The sequence below is a fragment of the Meleagris gallopavo genome, chromosome 2 (genome assembly GCF_905368555.1).
Source record: "Meleagris gallopavo chromosome 2, MGAL_WU_HG_1.1, whole genome shotgun sequence".
NCBI classification, from domain to species: domain Eukaryota; kingdom Metazoa; phylum Chordata; class Aves; order Galliformes; family Phasianidae; genus Meleagris; species Meleagris gallopavo.
Window position 1 is genome coordinate 30,032,378 of NC_139405.1, and position 24,557 is coordinate 30,056,934.

The 24,557-nt window shown below is 51.9% G+C and overlaps 1 protein-coding gene and 1 long non-coding RNA gene across 6 annotated transcripts; one reads left to right on the top strand and one right to left on the bottom strand.

The window, feature by feature from the left end:
• Window positions 1-1,508: 1,508 nt before the first annotated feature.
• Window positions 1,509-24,424, bottom strand: VEGFA (vascular endothelial growth factor A). Of its 5 annotated transcripts, XM_085219492.1 has the most exons (9): window positions 23,402-24,424; window positions 18,014-18,065; window positions 12,732-12,928; window positions 10,915-10,991; window positions 10,495-10,527; window positions 10,181-10,327; window positions 7,781-7,852; window positions 6,528-6,659; window positions 1,509-4,170 (listed from the first exon to the last, which is right to left on the bottom strand). In XM_085219492.1, the coding sequence occupies exons 1-9, from the start codon at window positions 23,465-23,467 to the stop codon at window positions 4,149-4,151; spliced, it is 798 nt and encodes a 265-aa protein (XP_085075618.1). In that variant the 5' UTR covers window positions 23,468-24,424; the 3' UTR covers window positions 1,509-4,148. The 5 variants fall into 5 exon arrangements, with proteins under 5 accessions (XP_085075618.1, XP_085075615.1, XP_085075614.1 ...); XM_085219489.1 differs by lacking the exon at window positions 6,528-6,659 and having other exon boundaries at window positions 23,402-24,266; XM_085219488.1 differs by lacking the exon at window positions 7,781-7,852 and having other exon boundaries at window positions 23,402-24,265.
• On the top strand, window positions 17,774-20,619 carry LOC146544922 (uncharacterized). Its single transcript, XR_014882087.1, has 2 exons — window positions 17,774-18,087; window positions 18,738-20,619. It is a non-coding gene; the product is annotated as an uncharacterized LOC146544922 (long non-coding RNA).
• Window positions 24,425-24,557: the final 133 nt, after the last annotated feature.

Sequence of the window (24,557 nt, forward strand, 5' to 3'; positions counted from 1 at the left end):
GCAAAGTTAGTGCCTGGGCCCTGCAGCAGCCGCACACAAGTGTATCCATCCCTTCAGCAGGTGCAGTTGTCGCAGCTGAAAAGTGCCATCCCACAGTCACTGTCTCATGGAGTAACCTAGCGCTCAGAAGCAGAAGAGAGGACTGCAGGTCTTGTTTTCCTTCACATCCCAGAAGCAGCCAGCTCAGCTCACCATCAGCAGGCAGAATTTGACGTGTTGTGGCTCACTATGTCTAACCAGACTTAGGATCTCTCCTGCTGAGATAAAACATCCAGAAAGGTCTCTTCAGCTCAGAACATGGCAGCACCACTGACATGCTGGTTTCAATCTTTTTGATTTGCTGACATGTAAACCCTTCCAAGCTCATATAGAGCCAATGCAGGTGTATTGGTGATAGACTAGACTTCCTGTCTTTGTTGCCTTGCACAGCTGTCTGTGAAACAGCCAATAGATCCTTACAAGCCAAAAGTCAGTGGTGAATATGCTTGACAAGAAACTCCTTGGATTCTTCACACAGCAGCATCCACAAATGGCCCTGCTCACCTTCACACCTCTCACCAATGCATTCTATAAGAAGTTACTGAACAAGATGAAGCAGAACCTCTTCAATTACTTGTCCACTTTCCTCCATTCTTTGCAGAGTTCAAAACTGCAGATCCACCTCTTGAGCTGCCCACACTGCACTAAATAAAAACTGGATCCTTTACCTTGATAAGAGCAGGACTGAGGCAGCCAGGAACTCAGAGATCTGTATTAACCCGGGTGAGTCACCTCCATTATCCAGGAAGATCCTGTATGTTCCTTTCCAACATGGCCAGATGGCCAACAGCATGTGACACACTCACCCTCATGGCTGATGAGGAAATGACATTGCTTCCAAGTAGCTTTTCCTCTCAAACACCCCAAAGCACATCACAGAAGTCACAATGGTACTTCACAAAAGGCTAAGTACAGCTAGAGATGAATAGTTCTTCATTCAATATCATCCAGGATGGTGAGGTCTTGCTGAGCCTTCACTGGGAGCTGGTTACACAGCTCCAACAGCAAACACCAAGTCCATTATCAGCAAAGTACAGGCTCAGAGCATTACTTTTCATCTTGGATTGTAAGATCCACCAAGCTCATGGGTACTCATACTTCTACAGTACCCAGCACGACAGGGATTGACTCCTGGTAAGACAAGAGGCAAGGCTGGGACCAGCACCACACTCCTTGGTATGAGAGGCTGGAAACGAACCCAGGAGTCCTGTCCCCTCATTCCTGCCCATTAGACCACCCTCTTCTCACTGAGCTGGGAACTTCACAAAAGTATTTTGGCGCATACCTCCCACTGATTTCAAGGGGCTTTAGGTATCTAGATGCTTTTGGAGGCTCTGGGCCCAAATCCATGAATCCAACTGGCAGGTTGCTGGTGCCCTGTAGCCTCCAGAGGCAATGCTGGAGGGTCCGCTATGCAATGGAAGAAAATCAGGGTGCAAGGTAGAAGGAGAAGGCAAAGGAAATCAAAGTCAGAATTAAATTCTTTAATACAAAAAAAGTTTGTTTGTCGTCGTCGTCGTCGGTTTTTTAAGATATATCTGTAATTTCTTTGTTTAAAAATAAATATGTACTAAGGAATATCTTGAAAAAACTCACTAGACACAATATGTAGTGTTAATATCTTTTTTCCCCGCAATTATTACAGATAAACAGTAGCACCAATAAATAAAATGATAACAAATATTAAAATTAAAAAGGAGAGAGATTCAAGATGTAGAATTTTCTATTTTTCCTGTCTCTTCTTTTTACATATATAAAAAAATCGTAGCGTCTATTTCATCCGAATCACACATATACATAAACATATATATATATATACAAACACATAGCCAAATATATATATAGTATGTAGATGTATATCTAACCCTTGTCTCAATAGGAATGTGTAGGGGTAGGTGTTAGAGAAATTAATTAAATAACTGCCCATAACATGCTACTGACTCTGCCAACAATTGGGGAGAGATGGGATGGGACAACAGGAAAGTTAAATTTATACACAACCAGTACAAATAAAAAAAAAAAAAAAAAAAAGGAAAAAAAAGAAAAAAAAGAAAAAAAAAAGAGGTACGGCTTATAAATAGTTCAAATTAAATATTAACAAAGAATACTGAAAAATCCCTACTCTTTAATTAAATTATCTGTTTAATTTCTAATTTAAAAAGGGATATTAAATAAGTATATAAAACACTTTCTCTTCCCTCCCCCCCATCGGAAGCCTCTGTCTTGCGCACGATGCAGCATGAGTATTATACATTGCAGATGCAAGCACCCACCCATGTGTTCTCCTGAAAGTCATCACTCAGATGGGGAGTTCCTAGTGGTTAGTAGTCACTTGTTGTGAGTCTGTTTTTAGACTGTCTTGTCTTTTTTGGAAGCTTTCCGTGTTGTACATTATCAGGCGTTGAAAATTCAATTGCAGATGATGTTTGGCAGATTTCTGACACAGACCGAGTACCTTTTTGATTATTATTATTATTATTAATAATTTTAATCACAGAACTAGATTATATATATCCACATAGATGTACAAACACGCTTTCAGGGGTGTGTGTGTGTGTGCGCGTGTGTAAGGTGGGTTCCACATACACCGCAGAGTATATTGCAGATACACACATAGCCAAGATTTTCAGACGTGGCTTAGGGATTCCGGCTGCCTTCACATTTGATTCCCAGACCAAGAGGTGGAAAAGAAGCCTGGTATTTACACTACGTCATTAAGAAAACCTTGACGTTCCTAACGGTCATTCATACTGGACGTGCAAACGGAAGGCAGCAAAAATTGCTTTCTTTGTCCCCCCTTCCATCTTGGCATACATATATATTATTTTTTATATATATATATGTATAAAAATAAATATATATATATAAAAAAGAGAGAAAAACACAAACATACATGCACACAGACACAAATGCACACATTCACCTACACACACACACACCCCTACTGTGTATATACTTTTGATTAATATCCCTTTCCAGAAATGTTCCATAAGCATCTTGGATGCTCTTGAGTGGCAGCTCTGTGCATGAAGAAAGCAGACAGTGCTGAACAATTGTGTGGCTAGGCACCGGTCCCCATTCTTGCTTCATCACACTGCAGGCCTTGTGTCCTTTTGCAGCCACCAAGGGCGGGAAATCTAGACTCCTGTGATACTTTCTTGAAGGGAAAGTTAGTGCGCATCAGCTGCCCACCATCCTTAAGAGAAGCCAGCATGTCTCTCTGGCAAAGTTTCTATAGCGAATAAAGTCAACGCAAAATGTACACTGACATCCCATGTCCCAGCAAGGCAGGCAGGTTATGAGACGAGTAAGGGCGAAGATTGGGGGAAGAGAGGGGAGGAGGAATCCTTGATCACGCAGATGGCCATTTCCTTGGCCTTTGACCCATCGCACCCTAGGATGCCGCTCTTTGGAACTCCCTGCCCATCCTCTCCGTCACCTCTCCTCCCTGTCCCAGGCAAGGAGAAGGTGGTTTGTGGTACAGCACACTCTACAGAGAAACAGCGGAGGCCGCACAGGTCAGTTAGAGTTAAGAAGTTTACACCCAGCGCTTCTACTCAGTCCAGTCTTAGCTTGTTTCTTATGCCCCAAGTAGCCCGCTTGTGTCCACAGCAGTCGAGTATTATCCAGTGAAGACACCAATAACATTAGCAATGTTAAAAAAAATAATCAGTATATATATATATATATATATATTATATATATATGTGTGTGTGTGTGTGTGTGGTTAAGATATACATATATGTATATATAGATGTGGTTAAAATATATATACATATATATATATGTATATGCATGTATACACACATATATATGTATGCATGGGAAAACCCATCAAATACACCCCTATAGTCTTCCTGGCTCTGTTATTTAGCAGCATGAAACAAAAAAAATAAAATAAAACAGTTCAAAACCCAAAGGTGAATTCTGTGCGGCGGGTGCCTTGGGGAATGTTCCTTCCGGAGTCCATCGTCCGTACTGAAAGTGCTGTGCTCTACCGATCCTTCATTTTTAGGGTTCATTTGGATTAGTGTTTTGTTTTGTATTTTTCTGTCCAGGCGAGAAATCAGGCTCCAGAAACAGGGCTGTTCCCCCTTCTTTTCCGCTGCTCACCGTCTCGGTTTTTCACATCTGTCAGAGAAGAGAGGCAAGGAAAGAAAAAGAGAAGAGGTTAATGTTTGTGGCAGGGGAGCAAGTGGGACAAGGGAGGGGAGGAAGGGAAGTGGCTGATGTTTTTAAGAGCATATGGTGTTAAGACATGGCATGACGTCACTGGTGGGGTGAAGTGCTGTGTAGTTGGGGCAGAGCAGCAAAGAATCTCGACCCGTGAATGGGTCGATGAATTCTATTCCCCCAGGCTCGCCTAGATGTGGGGAAGCACTGGTACAGAGGGAAATTTAGGAGTAGGATCAGAGGACTCCTCATTCACAAGCTGAGTTGAGTGCCTTGTTTGCACCCTCTCACAACATGCACACATAGATACACACATACACAAAAAAACAAAGCCAAGCAATGCATGCAGAGAGACACACTCCCCCGGCTCCCCACCTAGCCTGTTATTTGGGTTGGAAGCAATACAGACAACAAGCCTCATGCAGGCAAGAATTTTGCTGAAAAGAAAGTGCCTCTCGTTTCAGTGGCTGCCATGAGCAGGGGTTAGCACCAGAGAAGAGCAGCAGAAGCATCCTGAAAAAGCAGTGGGAGAAAAAAAAAATTGCCCTCCCTTCTAGAACCCAGTTCTAATTTTACAAGGAGATGAAGCAGAAGGAACTTCAGCTTAACCAGCTTTTTGTCTGGAAACAGATAACCTACTCATTCTTAGGACTCCTTGCTATCTTTCTGGCCAACACACCAGCTCTGGAAACCTCCCTTAGTGCCAGTCATCTCACCAAAGGGAGGGACTAGTAAAAGACGCAAGTAAATCCCTTCTGCCATCACCACTTATTTGGGGTATTGTTTGTTTTTCTTTGTACTTTGTACTATTTCTCACTCTTCAAACTCTGCAAGGTAATTTCCAGTTACTCTGGGGATAGGGTGCAAGACCAGGTGGAAAATAACAAGGTAAGGTCCGGTCTCACTCTCTGGGGGCTATAATCACTGGCAGGAGGGTAACTCTGGAAGCTGCTGTAGTCTGGCCCCTCCATCAATTATTTTTCCCCTCAAACTGCAGCACCCCAGAAAACTTCTCTGTATGCAGAACAGTTTTGACTGCTCTGGCAGTGCTAGATGTCTCCCTGGCTTTGGCACAAAGCACTTGCACACCTACTGGAGGCATGTGCTGCCTGAAGCAGCCCTAGTCACCTAGCCAATTCCAGGCAGGCAAATGGATGCCTTCTCCATCAGGATGTAGCCAACAAAGGACCGTGGATCTCTCTCCCTTATCTTTTATCATCCAGTCACTGCTCCTGCACTATTCCCCCGACAAGAGAAAGCTCCTAGACTTGTGTGAACTCAGTTTGGAGTCACAGTCAAGGGCTCATTAGCAACTCCATCTTTATGCCACTCTCTGCAATAGGTAGGATCACCACACACCAGAGATGCACACGTAGGTAGAGTGAGTCAAGAGATCCTGCTGAGCTCACCAAAGAGCTCAGGTGAGAACCAGGAATCAATTTCTGCACATCCATGTTACAGACGGGAGCATGACAGGTAATACTCAGGCAATACACACATAGTGTGGATCTCTGAGTAGACACTAACCACACAGTGTCTTTCCATCTCCCAACTCGCATGTCTGCTTCTTTCAGCACTGCGCTCTTTTGGGAGAAGCTCTTCAGTTTCTTCTCCAGCTCGGCGAAGCCGGGCTCCGGCTTGCAGAACATCCAGCTCTCAAATACAGACTTCTGCATGCCTTCACCTACAACAGGCTTACCCTTGCTGTATCCCACACCACAGCCCTGAATGCGGCCCCTCACCCCTCAAACCACAACTCTGGCTAAGACATGAAAAGAGAACTTGTGACTGCAGGGCAAGAGGACAAGGTCCTCTCCCTGGCTTTTAAGAACGAAAAGGCGAATGAGAGTGTGGCCTGGCCTTCCTCACTCCACACACAACAGAGCGCCCACAAGCCACACAGAAAGGGCTTGGAAGATAGGGGTGGTGAAATCTCAGCCAGCTAAGAAGGATTTGGCTTTGTACCACAGTAGCCTCAGAATTGCATACAGATAACGTACAGAAGGCTACAGACCCTCCCCATAGCTACTGCAGCAATATGAACTCTTATTTTGTTCTAGGGGAAAGGATATCTTAGGTATGAACACTCATCCCCATCCAAGTCCTGACAGCATATCAGAAACGCACAACCGCCCCTTGACACGGAGAATCTCTGTCCTCCTCTCAGTCCTCCCTCTGCCCTCTGGCCCATGTAGGACAGAGAAAAGAAGTGATCACACTGCACTGGTGCCAGAAGTCAGCAGGAAGCAAGCTCCCCCCTCTTTCTTTCTCTCTCTTTCTCTCTGTGTTTCTCTTTCATCCTTCAGGACACAAACCTGCAAGTGCGCTCGTTTAACTCAAGCTGCCTCGACTTGCAACGTGAGTCTGTGAATTTGCAGGAACATTTACAGGTCTGGGGATCTTGTACAAACAAGTGCTTTCTCCTCTCTGAGCAAGGCTCACAGTGACTGCAAAAAGGCAAAAGGAAAGATGTCTAAGCTACAGCGCTTCAGCAGAAAGAAAATACACATGCAACACCCTAAACATCAAAGCAATCCCCTTGCCCCCTCCCGCAGCCCCCATGCTGCCCACTAAAGTGTCAAGGGCTGATGGGTTTCCAGCAGCACCCCAGCAGCCCCAGGACATGGTCAGGACAGCATCCCCTTGCATTAGCGTAAAGAGAAAGAAAACAGGCTCTCTGCACAGTATTCACAAATGCTGCATTGGATCCTTTGCCATACACCACAGGGAGTAAGAAGGGAGAAGCAAGGATGGGAAGCTGAGAGGTCCCAACCAGTTACTGAGGTGTCAATGAGAGGCGTTCTCTGAAGTGGGCTGTTGGAGTAGAAAGAAGCCAGAGGCTAAACGAGTTAAATATGGAGGGTCTGTCCCTGCTGGAAAGCAGCTGGGCTCCAGCATTGTGTGCTTACACCTGCAGTCTGCACTGCCCTCCTTTCCGTGAGCCCCATCTCCACCTTGCTACCTAGGAGCCTGCCCTGGAGGACTGTGAATTTACAATGCAGAATTTTGTGAACCACCGTGAGAGCGAAAGAGACGGAGACAGGTAGAAAGAGGCAAGGAGAGAGAAGCCACCAAATCCAGCAGAGAGACAGAGAGCCCCCCCAAGTTCCCCAGCACCCCCTCTCCAGCTTCCCACCGTCCCACCTCTCCTCTCCACTTGTGACTCCACCAGACACACACACACACATACACACACGCACGCACACACACACATGCACGGCAGGCACCAGCTCGACTTCCACCAGCTGTCGCAGCGAGGGCACAAGGCAAGTGGAGGACAGTGCGGGACAGAGCTATAACCAAAGGAGTAGCAAAGAGGCGTGAGGCACTCGCCCGTGCTTCTTTGCCCAGGGGAAATGGTCACCGGTGATGATTAGAGAGAATCGAGCAAGCCAAAGCCACCTTCCCTGAGACACCCTTAGTGCCAGAGCGGTGCCTCCGCCAGCATTGCAGGACCTGCAGCCCACCAGTGACTGGGGGGGAGTGTGATTTTGAGTGAGCAGCAAGCAGGCGGATTGGTTGGGGAAAGGGAGGGAAGAGAGTCTACAAGCAGAAGACACAAACGTACAAGCTGGGTGGTTTGTACCGGCCTTTCTTGCGCTTTCTCTTTTGACCCTTCCCCTTTCCTCGCTTTGATTTTCTGGAAGAAAAACAAAACAAAAAAAAACAGAGAAAGAGAGAGAGAGCAGGAAAGAGAGGGAGAGCAAGAGAGAAAACAGAAGAAAACGGAAGGAAGAAGAGAAAAAAAACACAGCCATGTGCCTTGCTGGGAGGGGAAAGCACATGAGGCAGGATTGGAGGGCAAGTCCCGGAGTGAAGCACAGACCTCCACCTCGCACACACACTCACTGGCCCTCTTGCAGCACCGCCACCAGCCTGCCCGCAGCCAAGCCAGCGCCAGGAACACAGCGTGCACTGAGGCCACCTCCACATGAGGCTGCCGGCATCCACGGGTCTCTGAGGGTACCCACGCCCCTGGAGAGGGGCAGTGGAGAGGGGAAGGGATCAGGAAGCCTGGTGAAAGCATCACACAACTGCAGCGAGAGCAGACAACCAGCTCTGGTGACCAGCTCAGGCTCACGCTGGCTGACATGGAGAAAAAGAGACTACCGTGATCTGATGGTGAGGAGGGGACACCCAGCAGCCCCACTGCAGGGATGGCAATCATCCTGCCATGGGATGGGAGCGATGGGGCCCTGGGCTCAGTATGCTGGGGACAAGGGTTGAGGCCTGTTCTGAGCAGTGCTGCTGCATGGGAGCGGGGGACTGCATCCTGAAAGCTCTGCTATCCACCCTACCAGTGCCTGTGGCTCAGTGGACTCAGGAAGACCTCACTTTCTGCTCACGCACCCTCCAGCATCCTCCGTGATGAGCAACAGAGGACGAACAGGAAGGTCTAGCCCAGTCGGGACACCCAGGAGATGAAAACTGCAAGCAGCTTTCAGATTTTCCTTTCTTTCCTCCTCCATCCAGCCCTTCCCTTTGCTTTCCACATAGATCTGACAGACAGACAAGCGGACGGAGCCAAAGCACTCTCTTAAAGATTCATCTGCTGCTTCTGATTTTTGGGCAGGAGCTGAGACAGGCAGGGGCTGGGACATGCAGGCCTGGACACTAGCCATGGATCTCTGCAGCCCAGTGAGAGCACAGAGCGGGGGAGGCTGGAGCCTGCATTGCTCCTCGAGCTATATCAGCATAGCAACAAAGGCATGTGAGAAGGCGCTGGGGCAAGCACCAGGGTTTGTCAGACTTGTGAACCCCACAGCAGTTCAGCAGCCTCCCTCCTTCCCCACTCTGCCTGGGGGCAGCCCATCTTGGGAGGAGCTGCTGAGGGGGAGCAGGGGGACAGAAGGGAACACCACAGGTGTTTCTTAGGCCTGCTCCAGTCTTCTTGATGGAATCTGTATCAGAGCATCAGCTCACTCCCAGCTGCTGCCCTACATGTCAGGAGGCACGGGGAGGTGGTGAGGGAGAAGAAAATCAATCTGAAGATGGAGATATATAACAGGACTTTCAAACCAGAACAAATCAAAGCATACCGATCTCTCCCATCCCTTCCCTTCCTTCCCCGGGGAGTGCAGAACCAGCAAAGAGCAGGCAAGGTGCTGTTAGAAGAGGAAAGGGAATGCAACGCAGTCTGGGCTGGCTGCTTCACCCACACCCCATCCTCACCAGAACTCACACAGACCCAACTTGCACACCTTCAAACCACAGAGCCACACAGACGACCATCCCCAACACGGTCCTGCACAGAGGGGAGCTTTGGCTGCACGCAGCCTGATGCAGCCACGAGCAGCTTTCCAGAGGGAGGAGGAGAGGATGGAAGGCAGCTAGAAATCCACAACCACCAGAAAAGGGGTGAAAGACGTTCTCTCTCATTCTTCCACTTGCTCTCTGTTTCAGCCTCATCTCCCAGTATTTACCCCTTTCCTCTCCAACTCCGCACCTCTAAATGGCAGAGTCACTATCCCAGCCATGCGCAGTCCGGCTGACCCTCTTGTCCAGAGAGGTCACTTTTTGTCCATGTTGTTCCACGTTTTGTTATCATCCCTGCAACTACTGCAGGACGTGAGCTTTTTTTTATTTCCTTTCCACAACCTTTTTACTTTGGGAAGGAAGGAAAGGGAAGGTTGTGCCTTAACCTTCTTCAGGTCACCAGAGCAAATCCATCAGCTCAAAAAAAACTCTCTTGAAAGCCTCCACCAGGACATCCACCTCTTTTACATCGTCCCATGCCCCCACCCAACCAAAACCAGCATCACATTGTGCATGGCATCAGTCCTGCCTCCACCAAGCCTCCACTGCCACCTCTCCCTGTAGCCAGCAGAGCTCCAACCCAAGCTGCTGTGAAAGAAGCGAGCAAGTTCTCACTCAAGCAGCAAGAAAAAAAATTAATAATGAAGAAAGGCAGCGATATGCAGTAACCAGAAACACCCCAGGAGGAGGCAAGGGAAAATGGGGGCTGCACCTTGAATCCATTCTGGTAGGACACACACGACGGGACTTCCCTGACTCAGGGTAAAGCATTAGGAATGACTGCCATGGCTGTGGGTCATGCAAGCTCCAGGTCTGGGGTATGTAGGAAGGACCATCAGATCTGGGTTTCTGTGCCCACCTGGAACGGATTCAGAGTGTTGCCCCATGCACTACCATATGCCATTTCCAAAAACACCTTCTCAAAGTGAGTATCTCCAACCAATCAAGGAAAAGGGCAAGGGGCGGTAGGGAGAAGAAATGCCAATCAACCACCAAAAGAGAAGGGAAAAAAACCTTTTCACTTACTTTTCTTGTTTATTTTTGACATCTTTCTTTGGTCTGTGAGGGAAGAGAGAACAAAAACATCATTAAAAGGGAGCTTATCACATACACTTCCAGTATTATCTCCAAATCCCACAAGTCCAGGGAAGGACACGTACAGCTGCTACTGAAGGATGCCTGTGGCACAGGTTAAGCAGTCTTCATAGTGACTGCCCTCCTGTTGCACCTCACCAAGGCCGAAAGACCCCAGGCTGCAGGCTAGTATTGTCCACCTGTCATATCTAGAGATGGAGGTGCCTCATGAGCAAAGGAGCTCTTTTTCCAGGCTCTGTCATCCCACTGAAAACCAACTGTGGAGACAACAGTCTCAACACAATGGCAGAAAAATAGAAAAGGCTCAGAATAAGTTGATTGCAAGAGGAACAAGTGCTGCTCCATTCTCACCTGCAGTCACATTTACTGTGCTGTAAGAAGCTCATGTGCGCTATGTGCTGACTCTGATGGGGTTTAATTCTTGCGATCTGGAATGAAAGAAACAGAGAGGGTCAATGCCCATTCACTATTGTATTTATGGCTCCAAATCAGTCCACTGCGTGGCAAAAGCATTTTGTACTCCAGGTGCTCCTGGGAAAAGCATGGCAGAGTTTGAGCTAGCTTTGAGGCCCTGTTCTCCCAGTCAGGGAAGGCCTTTGATCACAAGCAAGCAGCAACACCAATCTCGTGCCAAAGCTCTGTTTGCTCATGCATGCAAGGTGCCAGTACTGGTGGACTGCCTTGGAGACAGGCATGGGAGAGGGCGTAACACCACAGTAAGAGTCTCACTGAGCAGTCAACCCTGGTCAATACTAGAAAGACAGTGATGGAGCATCCAGCCTGCTCTCAGACAGAGGCAGGCTTCAGCCTAAAGCAAAGTCCCGAAGCAAAAGCTCCATATCCAACTAATTTTCCCTAAGCCGCCACTCATTCCTGGCTGACATCTCGTTTTCTCTCTGAGACGACACAGAATAAATCTGGTGCTCTGTACTTAAAACATGCCTGCAGAACCAGACTTCGCCCAGCCCCCAGCTCAGTGTGCCTCCAGGGAAGCTGTATTAGAAACTCTGCGTGTACTGTCACAATCTCTCAACCAGAACCTGGCTGGACCACTAGCTCTAGCATTAGCCACTGAAGCGCCTCTGACCCTTTACAAGCATGTGGGCATGCCAGTCGAAACCTGTAATTCAGCAAGGAAAGGTAAGAAAACCATCCTTAGTTACACCGTACTAGTAGGCTCTGACCCAAGCAGGAGCTTGCAAGTGGAAAAGCAATACAAGGGAACCACAGAAGGACACAGACAGATTCTCTCCCAAAGTTCAAACGCAGCTGAGGTCACAAGTGAAAAGCACTGGCTAGTAATCATATAGTCCTGCAAGTCTCTCATCCATTTAAAAAACTGATGGCAATATTTACAGGGCCCATTGAAGAGGGTGAAAGACAAAAGTACATGTGGGAGCTACAAGTCAAGTACTTGGTGCGAGCACCATGCTGGATACAAGCTGGGACCCAGGCTGGCAAAGGCAGTGACAAAGCTCTCTAAGCAGAGTCTCTAAGCCTTCCCCATGTGCCCAGACTTCACTATCACTGCCAGTCTGTCTCTTCCGAGAAATGAATTAAGCAGCCTCCAAATAAAGGAGGAGTACGCCCAGAGGCAGAAAGGCTTTTCCACTTGACACTGAAGCAGAGTGTTTCTTAGAGACCCTTCCCACCCCTGCTGTGCCAATGTAGCTAATGACCCAAATCCTCTGCTGTGTTGGTAAAGGCTGACCTCGCATGCCCTCCAGGAGAGAGTACTGGCAGGCTTTCCTCTTCTGCACTACACAGCTGTCTTGAAAGCAACAGCTGTGTGGACCAAATGCAGAGTTAAGGTATAGCAAGGGCCTGGGGAGTATCTTCTTTAGAGCCTCAGAGCTAACAGCATCAGCAATGGGCCTTTGCATTCTTTAAGGTAAGTGCCTCCTTTGCATAGTCCTAGCTTCTGTATTTGAGCACCAATGAGGGTCAGAGCCACTGAAAAACAGATTCTCTTTTTAGCTTTGCATATAGACAGACAGCTCACTTTTCACCCCTGTGTGGTGTAATGCTGGATGCAAGGATCAGGAAAGAGGTAAGCCCTCTTGATCTGACAATTTCCAGTTCCCTAGGGCAGGCTGCTCTTTGAGTGGCTGTGATGGGTGACTTGCTTACTCCACCCAAGCATGCCAGCTTGTAGATTGGGCCCTCACCTCCATCGTGACGTTGTACACATCCACAGGGACACATTCTAGGCCCTCATCGCCGCAGCAACCCGCACATCTCATCAGAGGCACACAGGATGGCCTGAATATGTACTCCACCTCATCAGGGTACTCCTGGAAAATGTCCACCAGGGTCTCAATTGTCCTGCAGAAGCTGCGCTCGTAGACTTCCAGGAATTTGATAACTACAGGGAGGAATGGAGGGAATAAGTTAATGCAAACTCAGCTCAAGAATGTCTAGTTCTTTACCCCTTAAAAGCCAGACAGTTGCAACACAGCTACCCTATGCTCTTCACTAACAGTCTTACAGGCTTAAGTCCTTTCTTTGTCTCTGCCCTACACACACACACACACATACACCCTCCCACCCACACCCCAAACAAAGTGGGGAAGAGGAGACAGCCTCTGCCTGTCACTGCTTTAGGGCACAGACATGACAGACCAGAGAGCTTTACTGATTGGTCTGGCTCTCCCTGACACCATGCATCCCAGGTGCCTCCTCCCCTGCCATCCCCGATACATTCAGATACACTGCCACCAAACATATCAGCTCAGCCAAAAAGCACCAGAGGCTGCTGCATATGATCTGTGCTCTGGATTAAGAACCTTCACTGGTTCATCTTTTACCCCCTTTCAGAACAGACGGTTGATGCCTCAGCGGGTTTTAGAAGGCAGGGGTATGTAAGCCAGAGGAAGAAGCATCCCTCTCACAGACTTTGGCACAGAGACTCTCCTGAGAATGAAGAGATGGTTCTGAACAATACATCTACGTGGCTTCTTTCTTCCCAACAGACACCTCTTTCGCCCATGCATAACATCCACCTCAAGAGGCCACCTTCAGAATCACCTGCCGCAGGCAGGCAGGTCCCAGCCCCCGTGTCTCTACATTGACCGCTTTCTCAAAACAAGGAACTGAACCACCCACTGGGAGATTCAAAGCAAGACCACAGCACCCCCAGGATTAACTAGACCACATACTTGGCTACCGAACCACAAGAAGGCCATGTGGGAGGGGAAACGGGGTGGATCTGCCATTATCCCCTGCCTTTCCTCTGAATGGAGCAAACACTGACTGCTTGCGATCTGCACCGATTTCACAAGCGTTTCTCAATGTTTCCCAGTCTCTTGCCAAAGCTTCGTCTTGCTGCTTGGTCAAGGGTTGGAGAGATTTAAAGAGATGAGAGATAGAGATAAGCACACACGCACAAAACCCAGCTGCTAGCACACTTCTGCAAACAGCGGGTAGCTGGAGCCCCCCAGGCCTCCTACCTCTACCAGCATGCAGGCAAAGGAACATGGCTCAAACGGTGCAGGGGAGAAGAGTACGCACAAAGAGGGAGTACCTGCCCCATGCTGTTACGCACTATAATGATCCACCTGTACAGTATACAGAGTCCTACAGCACCAGCATTGATAACTGAGTGATAAGCGCAAGTGCTTGCATCATGGAAAAAAAATGGTCTCCGGTAAGCATTTCTAAAGTGCCCTAAACTGGCATAAAGGTTACTTTGCCACACACACACACATACAAAAAAAGCAAAAGCTGTAGGGCTTGGAGCTCAGAGCCCACAGTTAATTGTTGAAAGTTAATTCTAGGTCATGCGGAGCTGACAGTTCCACAGTGCTGAGAGCGGGAAGAAGAAGGGAGGAGCTCCCATCCAGAGAGTCTGAAGTGTCGGCGAGCGTGAGCTACTATTAAAAGAGAAAGTGGCTTACGAAAAGAAAATGTAGCCTGGCAGGCACAGATTGCTTGTTGGTATTCCTAGCCTAAAAGACAGCATGCTTCTGTTCCCTGTCCTTCCCTCCCTCTTCCTTCTTCCCCTGACTGCATTGTGCCTCTTGTCCATCCTCCTTCCATCGTGTCCACGCTACCTCCTTCCTGCTCCCCTTCAGAGTGACCCTACTCACTGCCTATGTTCCAAAAAGTTGAACAATTTAATATGTGGGAAATTCTGCGGGCACAATGACAGCTACTGAACTGAACTGCTGATTATTCACACTGTGCCAGCAGAAAGGATCTGGGAACCCTGGCAATAAAGGCACAGCTCTGGATAGAAATGCTTGCAGACTGACTGCATGGGGAAGGAGGAGAGAAAGGAGGGAGGGGAAGCAAAGGTTACCTGTGCAGATCAAAGGCTGCTCGCTGAATTTGGCGGAGACATAAAGAGGCAGAAACCAAAACCAAGAAGAAAACTAAAGTGAAACTGATTCAGGTCTGCTATGCTCTCTGAATGTTTACACTGTGCAAGCAGCTGGATTATACCATCGAATCTGCGCTATAGATTGGCCACAGAAAAAACAACACATTTGACTTTTTTTGCAGTTTTTTAGTTTCTTGGCTGCACCCTACTAGCTGTACTTGAGATCCGGGAGATCGGACAGGACCAAATGCCATGAACAACGTGGAGTTTTTGCTTTTACATTAATGCACAATGATTTTCCAAAGCCTGAATCAGCCTCTGAATAGGAAGAGGAGACTCCTTCTCCAGCTGCCTGTCAGATCTCCTGCCGCAAAAGGTGTACTGCCCTGATCCTGCTGCACACGGAGCATTCACACGGAGACTCTGCAACGCTTCACAGTCCATTTGCACAGCTACAGCAGAGCACATGACTGAGGTACAGTCATCTCTCAAAGCCCTGCCCCTGCTACGCTTACTCCTATGCACCGAGAGTCATATTCCACACTTTGCCGGGCTGATTCAGTCCATGCCTCCTTTCCATTGGTCGTGTTGGGGACGGAAGGACGTCTGTTTCTGATGGGGAGAAACGGGAAGGTCACTGAAGGACTAACGCCGTTTGGCCTGCTCCCCTCCTGCAATTTGGGCCTCAGCCCATGTTAAAAGTTAATCCCGCATTTAACACACACCCCTACCCTGTAACACTCCTCCAGATTTGAGTCAGAGGTTCTTCTTTGTGAATGGAGAGGGAAGAAAGGTTAAAACCCAGTCAGGGTCCACATTAACTCTTCAGGGCAGACATGGCCATGGCAGGTGGGATTGAATCCAAATTTAGAGCAGACGAGTGGGAACAAGCTAGACTAGAAAAGGAGCAGCCCTATGATCATTTTGCCTCCTTCTCCGTCAATGGCTCTGCAGCAATATAGACACACTGTTCTTTTAAAAATAAGAGTGCAGCCACAAGTGCTGGTGGTTTCCTTTATTTATACCAGAAAATCTTTGCTCGTGGTACAAACAAAGAGTGTTTGTTTGACTCCTCTACAACTTCCTGTGCCACAAAACATGTGGAAAGCTCTCTGGAGCACAAAAGGGTAGGGGGTGAAGCTAAAATTACATGCTCTAACCGGAGTAAGTTCATCCCAAACAAAAACCTGTTGCAGCTTGCAAGCACAAAATGGCTAAAGACACAAAATCACCCTTCCTGCGGACCCCAAAGGCTCCAGGAACACTGGTGGAAAAAGGCACTGTGGGACTGCCCTTCTGCAACAGAGGCACATCGACGGCTCCTCTTCAGAGAGGATAAACTGAGGTACTGAGAGCAGACCTCCAAGGTCATCCAGCAGGACAGGAGCAGAGCCAAGAAGGTAATGCCAAGAGTCCTAACTTCTTGCTCACTGATGTATTTGCATCGCAGGGCCAGGAATAGCACCAAGGCAATAGCACTGAAGTCTCACTGCTCACACTGCTAGACCAACTTCTCTCCTGCTCCCATCCGCCTTCCTGTGCCAGGGAGTGACACTCCGCTCAACTCATCCCCTCCCCAGGAAGGTGAACAACAAATGGCCAGATGAGGATACTGCCTCTTTTCTACCAACAGCAGAGCGACTGGTTACCAAAATAAGCCTCACAGCAGGCTCCATCTTGATCCCTCTGAAGTCACTGAACCTTCTTCTGTCGACTTCAGCAGGAGCAAGGGTCAAGCACAACACACGGCAGCCCGCCAGCAAATCAGAAATTTCGGCCATGCAAAATGGATACCTATCCCAAACAGCCTGCCACAAATCTCTGGCAACACACTCGCAGTCTGTCACACTAATAAAGTTACAGAAATTGAAATCAAGTGCGACAAAAAAATAAATAAATAAATAAATAAATCTGGGCCCACACTGCTAGAGCCCTCTGCTGACCTCTGGCTGGAATGACGCTGGAGGTCACAGCCCATGGGGGGACCCTTCACCACAGCCACATCAGTGAGGGCTCTGCTCAGCCACAGAGGCAGCAAGGAAAATGCAGTAAGGATGGCCTTAGAGCAGCTGATGATCACCCCAGCCTGAAGGCTCTGATGTCCACAGTCAGACTGTAATTCGGAATACGCATTCTCCAGAAACCCGTAACATCTAAGCTTGTGTTTCCTTCTTGTGGAGACATGACAGTTATTTTATTGATCACATCCCTATGTGATAGGGCTCTGACGACACCCATCTTACCATTTTACTCCTAAGAACTGGACTGCCCGCTACCCTGCTGCTGGCCTGAAGGCTGTGAAAACCAATTGGCTGCAAGACGTGGGGCAGGGGACGTGCAGGGGCATCTCCCACTGACCCAGCAGCTGCCCACTCTTCTGGCCCACATACACATCTATCCACAGGCACAAACCAGTGCTGCAGAGGGCTTATTTTGGCCTTGAGGCAGCCAAAGTGACACAAAAAGCAGCACGATTCCCCAGCAGGCCATATTCTTGTGGCTGCTACGCTGCCATAAAGCAGAACCTTTGGGATCCGAGCCCTCTGTGCCTCACACCAGAGTAAAAAGGTGTTATTTTTCAAGCCTGGCTCTGCTCACAGCAATAGCCTGAGCGGGGGCAGGTGGCCCTGTCAGGAGGACCAGACCCACAGCCTGGTGCTGGGTGCTGCTGGGGCCTTTGTTCAGGATCAGCCCTGGCCGGCCGGGCAGCGCCTGCGGGGAAGAAGTAGGCAGCGAAGATGACAAATCCCTTCCTACAGCACTGTGGCGAATTCCTAGGAGGCTGTTCGCAGCTACTCAGCTCTTTGTGTGCGTATATAAATATATATATATATATATATATATAAATGAGCGCGCGTGTGTGCCCGAGCGCACGCACGCACTTCTCGCAGTTATGGGAGGCGTGAGGAGGGCTGGGCCGGCCCCGCCGCCCGCCCCGGCTCCAAGGCCGCCCAGCCGTTGCCCCGCGGCCTCCTCGCGCCCAGCCCCGCGCGGGGTTTAATGGCGGCGCCCCCGCCCCGCGCCCCGCGCCCCGCGCCCTTCGCCGCTCCCCGGGAGATGGCGGTGTTGGCCGCCGGGGCCTCCTTCCCCCGAGCCCCCCGCCCCCGAGGGAAACCGCCCCGCGCTTACCTTCATTGGGCTTCCGCTCCCCATCCCCCAGGGCCGGAGCAGCCTTCGACAACTGCGAAGAGAACAGAGAATCGGTCACGACGCGGAGCCGTCACGCCGGGCCGCGGGGAAGGGAGGGTGGGGTTGGGGTCCCGGGCCCGCCGCCACCGGGCAGCCCCGGGGCGAGGCCGTCCCCGGCGGCGGCACAGAGAGACCTTTTGTTCTCCCCGCGGGAGCCGAAAGGAACGAGCGCACCGCCGGGCTGTTGCGGGGCCTGGGCCAGCAGCCGGCCTGCCCGTCTCCTCTATGGCCTCCTCTATGGCCTTCCCACCATAGAGCCGGACGGGCAGTGGGGAGGGCCGGGGGGGAGGGAGGGGGGGGCGGAGGGGCTGTCGGGCGCCCAAGGACGCTGCGCCCCTCTCAATGTCACCCACGGCTGCCGGTGGCCGCTGAGCTGTCGCTGCCTGGCCCCATGTCAGGCGATGAGCTGCAAGGGCACCGCGTGCTGCAACACCCCACAGCGTCCCTCCTCTCCCTTGTGATAGATACAGGCTGGTGTGACACTTGGCACTGTCACCTAACGGGCCCAGCCTCAGCACTGAACGAGGCCCAAGCTCTGCACTCACTGCCCTGTTGGGACAAAGGGCATTCCCTCAGCGGGATCAGCAGTAGGCAACCCATCCCCAGACTGAGTTGGAGCAGGGTTGCATCACTTTGCTAAGGAAGTGTTTTTTTTTAATTCCAGGTGTAACAAAAACTCCACTCTTCCTGCTCTGTGCGAGGGTTGGAGCTCTGACGTAACTTTCCAGCCAAGTCAGGTTTCCCCCTGCTGTTCTGTTCTGAACCAAAACCAAAACACTCGGGTTTCTTCACTTCTGCAAGGTATGTTGCCACCTGCGTGACGCCATCCACCCCAGAACCTGCTGCATTTCAGCAAGTAGGCACACACAAAACACTGCTTCATCAGCAATCTGCTGTATTTAAGCCTACAAAAAGGTCTTCAGATCTCACAGCTGGAGACAGGACTGAACGGACCAGGCAAAGTCCACCTCAGGCTCACAACGGGAATTTGCCATCTACAGCCCTCTCAGCAGCCCTGTGCACAGCCTGGAGTGTCAGCTTTGAAGAGGAGGAGGAAAGCGAACCGACAGAGCCCCTCTCTCAGCCATTCCTTTGTGTCTGTGCACAGTTCCCTTTGTTTAAGGTCCCCCTGACCAAACTCCTTGCTTCTTCTTTCTGCTAACGTCCCTCTGTACCTGAGCGTAGCACGCTGGTCCAGGCCTGAGCCACTCCACTGTTATATCCCTACGAGGAGAGCCTGTGTGCCTAACCTCAGTGCTGTGATAACAGTTTAAAAAGCAGGTTCTTAGGAACAATTTCATCCCTGAAGTGTGAAGGTCACTGCAACAGCGCAAACAAAATGGAGGCAGCAGAGGCTGCAGTGGCCTTCCAGAGTGGCTCAGCGCCTGAAGATCTATGGGTCAGAAGGAAAACCGCTTCAAGGGCAGAAAAGCCTCAATTCACATCATAGCACAGGAAAGCAATCATGAGCCAGGTCAGTCTATCCAAGTCACAATGCCCCCAAGACCTTTTGCTGAGGGATTTCTGGTTCACACACCAGGTGACCGTGATGGACTGAGCAGAATTAGCTCTGAGACACCTTGAGGGTCATGCTGTCCCTTCTTGGTGTGAGGCTGCTCAGCCCGCTGCCAAGCCCCCTGCCTCCCTGCACGCACACACACACGTGGTGCATGGCTGTCGGGAAGCAGACAGAAGCCACACACTTTCGCTGCTGATCTGCACGTGGCCAGAACCTCTCCCTGCCCAGGATGTACCAGTGCAGGAGCCAGCCCTCTCCCAGCCATCACCTACACTTGGGTCACAATTCCACCTATAGATGTGAAATGAGATGGATATGGAGCCTGCCAGGAGCGGGGCAATGAGGCTGCTGTGCCCCCTTGGCAGAGCTCACAGGGGATTTTCTCTGCAGACACCCAGAACTATCACTAACACACAGACAGCTCACCAGGGCAAGAAACTTCTCTGTCCTTTGGACACTGCCTTTCACTAATGCTCGCAAAGCCTACCTAACAGCCGATGAGGCAGGGGATTCTGCCTCACTCTAAACCAGGCTGCTGCATATCACAAAGGGCAATGGGAAACCAAAGCATTCCAAGGGACAAGCGGGCCTAGAGTGCCCTTCGGTGGGAGCCTGAAGGTCACGCTCTCCTCTGCTGTCTTTCAGAATTACCCAACAGCTCTGTAACACGATTTCTTTCCAATAGATTTTCAGCATGTCACAGAGGTGTGGAAGCAAGCCCTGGGCTCAAGAGTGGGAAGCTCCTTTTTGTGCCCTTTGCAAGTCACAGCAAATGCTTGTCCTGAAGCGGGGCAAAACCCTCCTGAAGAAATAATCGTGTTTCACACCTCTGTACCTGCACCTTCCCGTTCCCCCTTTCCTCCCAGTTCCAGTATGGAGCAAGTTATTCTCTAAAGGGAGAGAAAAGGTTAACGACGCTGTTCCTCCCCAGCCATCGCCCCCCTCGCCAACACCACCAGCACTCTTTCTCTCCCTTCCCCTCCCCCTAATCTGTGCAGCCTCATTAAAAGAGCTTTGTAACTGTTTAGGACTGGAACAAACAATCCATCCACTCTGAGAGGGACTCCGGGACAGGAGTTAATGCACTTTTCGTCTTAGGCGCTAGAAATTCTTCTCAGCGGTTTCTACTTAAGCAGGGGGCTCTCGCTGCTCTCCCTCTCCATTGTGCATACAGCCAGAGGTCAGTAATCCCACAAACGGCCAGCGCAGCGCGGGCACCCTGATACGGAGCAGGATGGATGAGAAACCCCACTTGGGTTGCTCAGGCATCGGCAAGCCCCTCTGTGGTGTCAGCACGGGCTCCCTGCTCCCAAAGGAGCCCTCTTCGTTCCCCATAGGAATGCTATGGGGAAGGTGACCGCTGTGCGTGGGCGGCCGAGGGGCTGCGGAGCTCCTGGCGCGGCCTGGCGCGGAAGCAGGCTGAAGGCAGCACGGCGGGTGGGTGTGTGATCATTAGCAGTCTGGTCACAGGCGCGCTCTCCCTCCCTGTGTGTCTGAGTGCTGCCTGTTCCCTGTGGCAATACAGCTGGTAGAGCCAGGTCCCTCCATGTCTCAGGGAAGGGATGGGTTCCCAGAGCCCCATCGGCAGGAACCTGCCATCGCTGCAGCCGGACAAATCCGATGGGGAAGGAGCCGCTGTCCCCCGTATCTCTAGGAAACGGGAACACCACCGCGGCCTCCTGGAGCCCACGGGAGCTCGGTACTGGCGAGCAGCTGGGAGGGTGGCACTGCAAAACCGCCTCTTCCTCCCTCTCCCGCACAGAAGGGCTGTGGCCACACGTGGAGGCAGACACCTGTGACATCGGCACCGCCCAGCCCACACCGTGACACACTTCCCACCATCCCGGGAGCGAGCGTGCCAACCCCTCGGTGAGGAGCCATCTCTTAGGCAGAGGAGCACTGAGCTTCCCACGTCCCTCCTCCTTTGCCCTTGGGAAAGCCGCCCGACACGCACCTGACCTGCCTTCCTGCCTAGCCTCTCCACGGCTCTTCTTTAGTCCTTCCCAATGCGCCTGGCTAGCTAGATAGGTTTTATTCAGTATGACAGCCTGATTAACAGCACCAGTAAATATTATCACCAGAGCACAAAGTGAAGAGTGGCGCTTTCTGCCGTGCCCAGAGCCACCATCAGGCTGCCTACGTGAGACCAACTGGCATTCCCAACATCCCGACCATCACCGTGGCGCCCAAGCAGCCCACAGACAAATAAGGACAGAACTGAAGGACAGACCTTACCGTTCATCCGTCCAAGCACTTCCATGGCCCGCATCACCCCGCTATCTGCGCATCTCACGGTCCCACGCAGATTTACCCTACAACACCTCCCACCGCTCTGCATTTCCCACGCCACACCATAATTTTTCCCCTTTCTTTTCACATCACACCATCCTTCAACCCAGGAGAACAGGCTTTTGCATGGCCCCTGCAGACAGACAGACCCAGACCCTACCTGATCTGCAGCTTCATCTCCAGGGAAGAGGAAGGGGAGGGGAGAAGGAGCAAGGGGAGGGTTGAAGGGTTTTATCACCGGACACGGAGTTGTCTAACCCACAGACAGGGAAGAGATGCTATCCTCTAAGTTTATGGAGGAAGCAGTGGGCAGAGAAGCCCCATCTTAGGTGATGGTGGAAAAACTCTTGGAGGGCGGAAAGAATTGTCCCATGAGGCAGACGTGGCCGCCAGGCTGCACAGCGCAGCTCTGTGACACGCTCAGATGGGAGCTGAGCCTTGGTTCCCATCCAGCACTGCCCAACGTGCGGCTGTCACTGGGGAAAGTGGAGATATAACAGGCGAGAAACAAAGCGTGCGGAGCCTGCCTCCAGTTCCAGCTGAAATGGCTCCTAATTGGGGAGTTACCTTCCAGCATTCGTGCTGAACAATGTGAACAACTGAGCAGCTTGCAGGCGACCTTTATTTTCATGTCTGTGGGAGATGATGTGGCCCACATTCCCTGCAAGAGCAGAGGAGCAGTGCAGGGAGCGTTGGCCTCTTACAGCCTTAAACATAATCCATGCCTACCCGGCGCACAGCCACTTTCACGTGGGCACTCTGTCTAAACCCCTTAATATCTCTTGGCAACACAGCCCTCTGGACTCCAGAAACAGATAGATTTATAGGGCAGGCTTGCACACAACGCTGCCTTTTAGAAACAAAAAAGAGAAAGAAAAAGGAGGAAGAGTTGGTCCCTAATCGCTCAGGAATGACAACGAGGCAAAAGTAAAAGTGACCAACGAGGAAGAGAAGGGAAAAACGCGGGGTTTTGTAATCACGGTGCCAGAGATATGTATTTTGAAAAAAAGAAAAAAAAAATCAATCTGGAAAAAAATCAGGATCCATTTTGTCCTCTTTGATCTTTATTTGTTTTTCCAGCGAGGTATTTTGAACTCCGCTCGGCGGCACGAACCCGAGCCGGGACCCAAGGCAAATACTGCCGAACACCCTTTTGCAATGTCAGGAGACCGGGGGACGGGAGGCGAGGCTGATGCAAGAAGGCAGCGCGCTGCCTCCCTGCCCCGCGCCCGGCCCCGCGGCCCCACGGCCACTCCGCGGGGAGCCCCGCGCCGGGGGCGTGCAATGCGCGCACACGTGCGCGGGCACTCCGCGCGCGGCTCCCGGCCGCTCGCCCCCCGCTGCAGCCCCGCACACGCACCCGCACACGTGTGTGCGCGCCGCCGGCGCCCGCCCGGCCCCGCTGCCAGCGCGGTGGGCAGGTGGGAGGCAAAGGGAAGGCGGGGGAAGAGGGAGAAGGGACGAAGGGGGAAAGTCCCTCCCGCACAAAGCCCCGTCCCGCCGCCGGCCCCGCCGCTTACCTCCGCGCTCTGCAGATAGAGCAGCGCCGCCAGCCCCCAGTGGATCCAAGTGAGCAGAAAGTTCATGGTTGCCGGCGCACGCCGCGGAGCGGGGCCCGCCGCACTCCGCCTCGCCGCCGCGCCGCCGCCGCCGCCCCGCTGCCGCGCTCTCGCCCGCGCCTCCTCCGCGCCCGCCGCCTCCCGGGCGCTGCGAGGGGCTCCGGGGGAAGGGGATCTCCTCTTCGGGGTCTCCGCTTTCACCCCTCCATACGGCCGGCTCTCCGCCGGCCCCCGCTGCCGCTCTCGGTGGGCGCTCCGCAGGGCCGAGCGCAGGCTCCGCGGCCGCCCCGCCGCCGCCCGGCCCCCGCCGCCGGGCAATCCGAGCTCCACAGCGGCGCCCGTACGCGGCCGCTCTCCCGGCGCCGGGGCAGGCAGGCACCCGCGCCGCGCTCGCTCTCGGCTTCGCGCACTCGCCACGAAGTTTGCGCGGAAAGTTTCAATGCATCTCTTTCGCTGCGCCCCCTCTTCGCGGAGAGCCGGGGTCGCCTCCCCCGGGGGAAGGAAGGGGCTGAGCCCGAGCCCGCTCCGCTCGTCGGGGTGGCAGTGGCGGAGGGGGCGAGCGGACCGCCTGCCTCCTGCCCTCTCTGCCTCTCTCTCTGCGTCCACCGCTTTGAAAATCGGAATAGTAACAGGAAAAAAAAAAAAATCCAAGCTGGCTAGAGAGGGAGGGAACGGGGCGGGGGGAGGCTCTGCAGGAAAGGGAGGGAAAAAAAAATCCCAGCGGATCAAAGTATAGGTGGGGAAAAAATAAATTAAACGAGAGGATAAAGCACGGCGGCAAGCCAACAGCAGGTCCCGGTGCCGCGCACGGCTCCTCCCGCGGCGCGCTGTCCCCCGCCGGCGCGGCGTGCGCTCCTCGCCCCCGGCACCGCGGCAGCCGCGCTCCGCGCTCTCCAGCGGCGGCTCCGCGCAGCGCCCGCCCCACCGCCCGCTGCCGGCGCTCTGCAACTGCTCGGCGCGGCCGCGGGGAGAGACGCTCCGGAGAAGTCCCACCCTCCTCCTCGGTCCCCTCCCTTCTCTCCACCCATCCCTGTTACACGCCGGGCGAAACGGCGACGGAGCGCAGGGGGTTGCGGCCCCCACCGCCGTTCTCCCCGCCCGCCTCGCTCGGGACCGT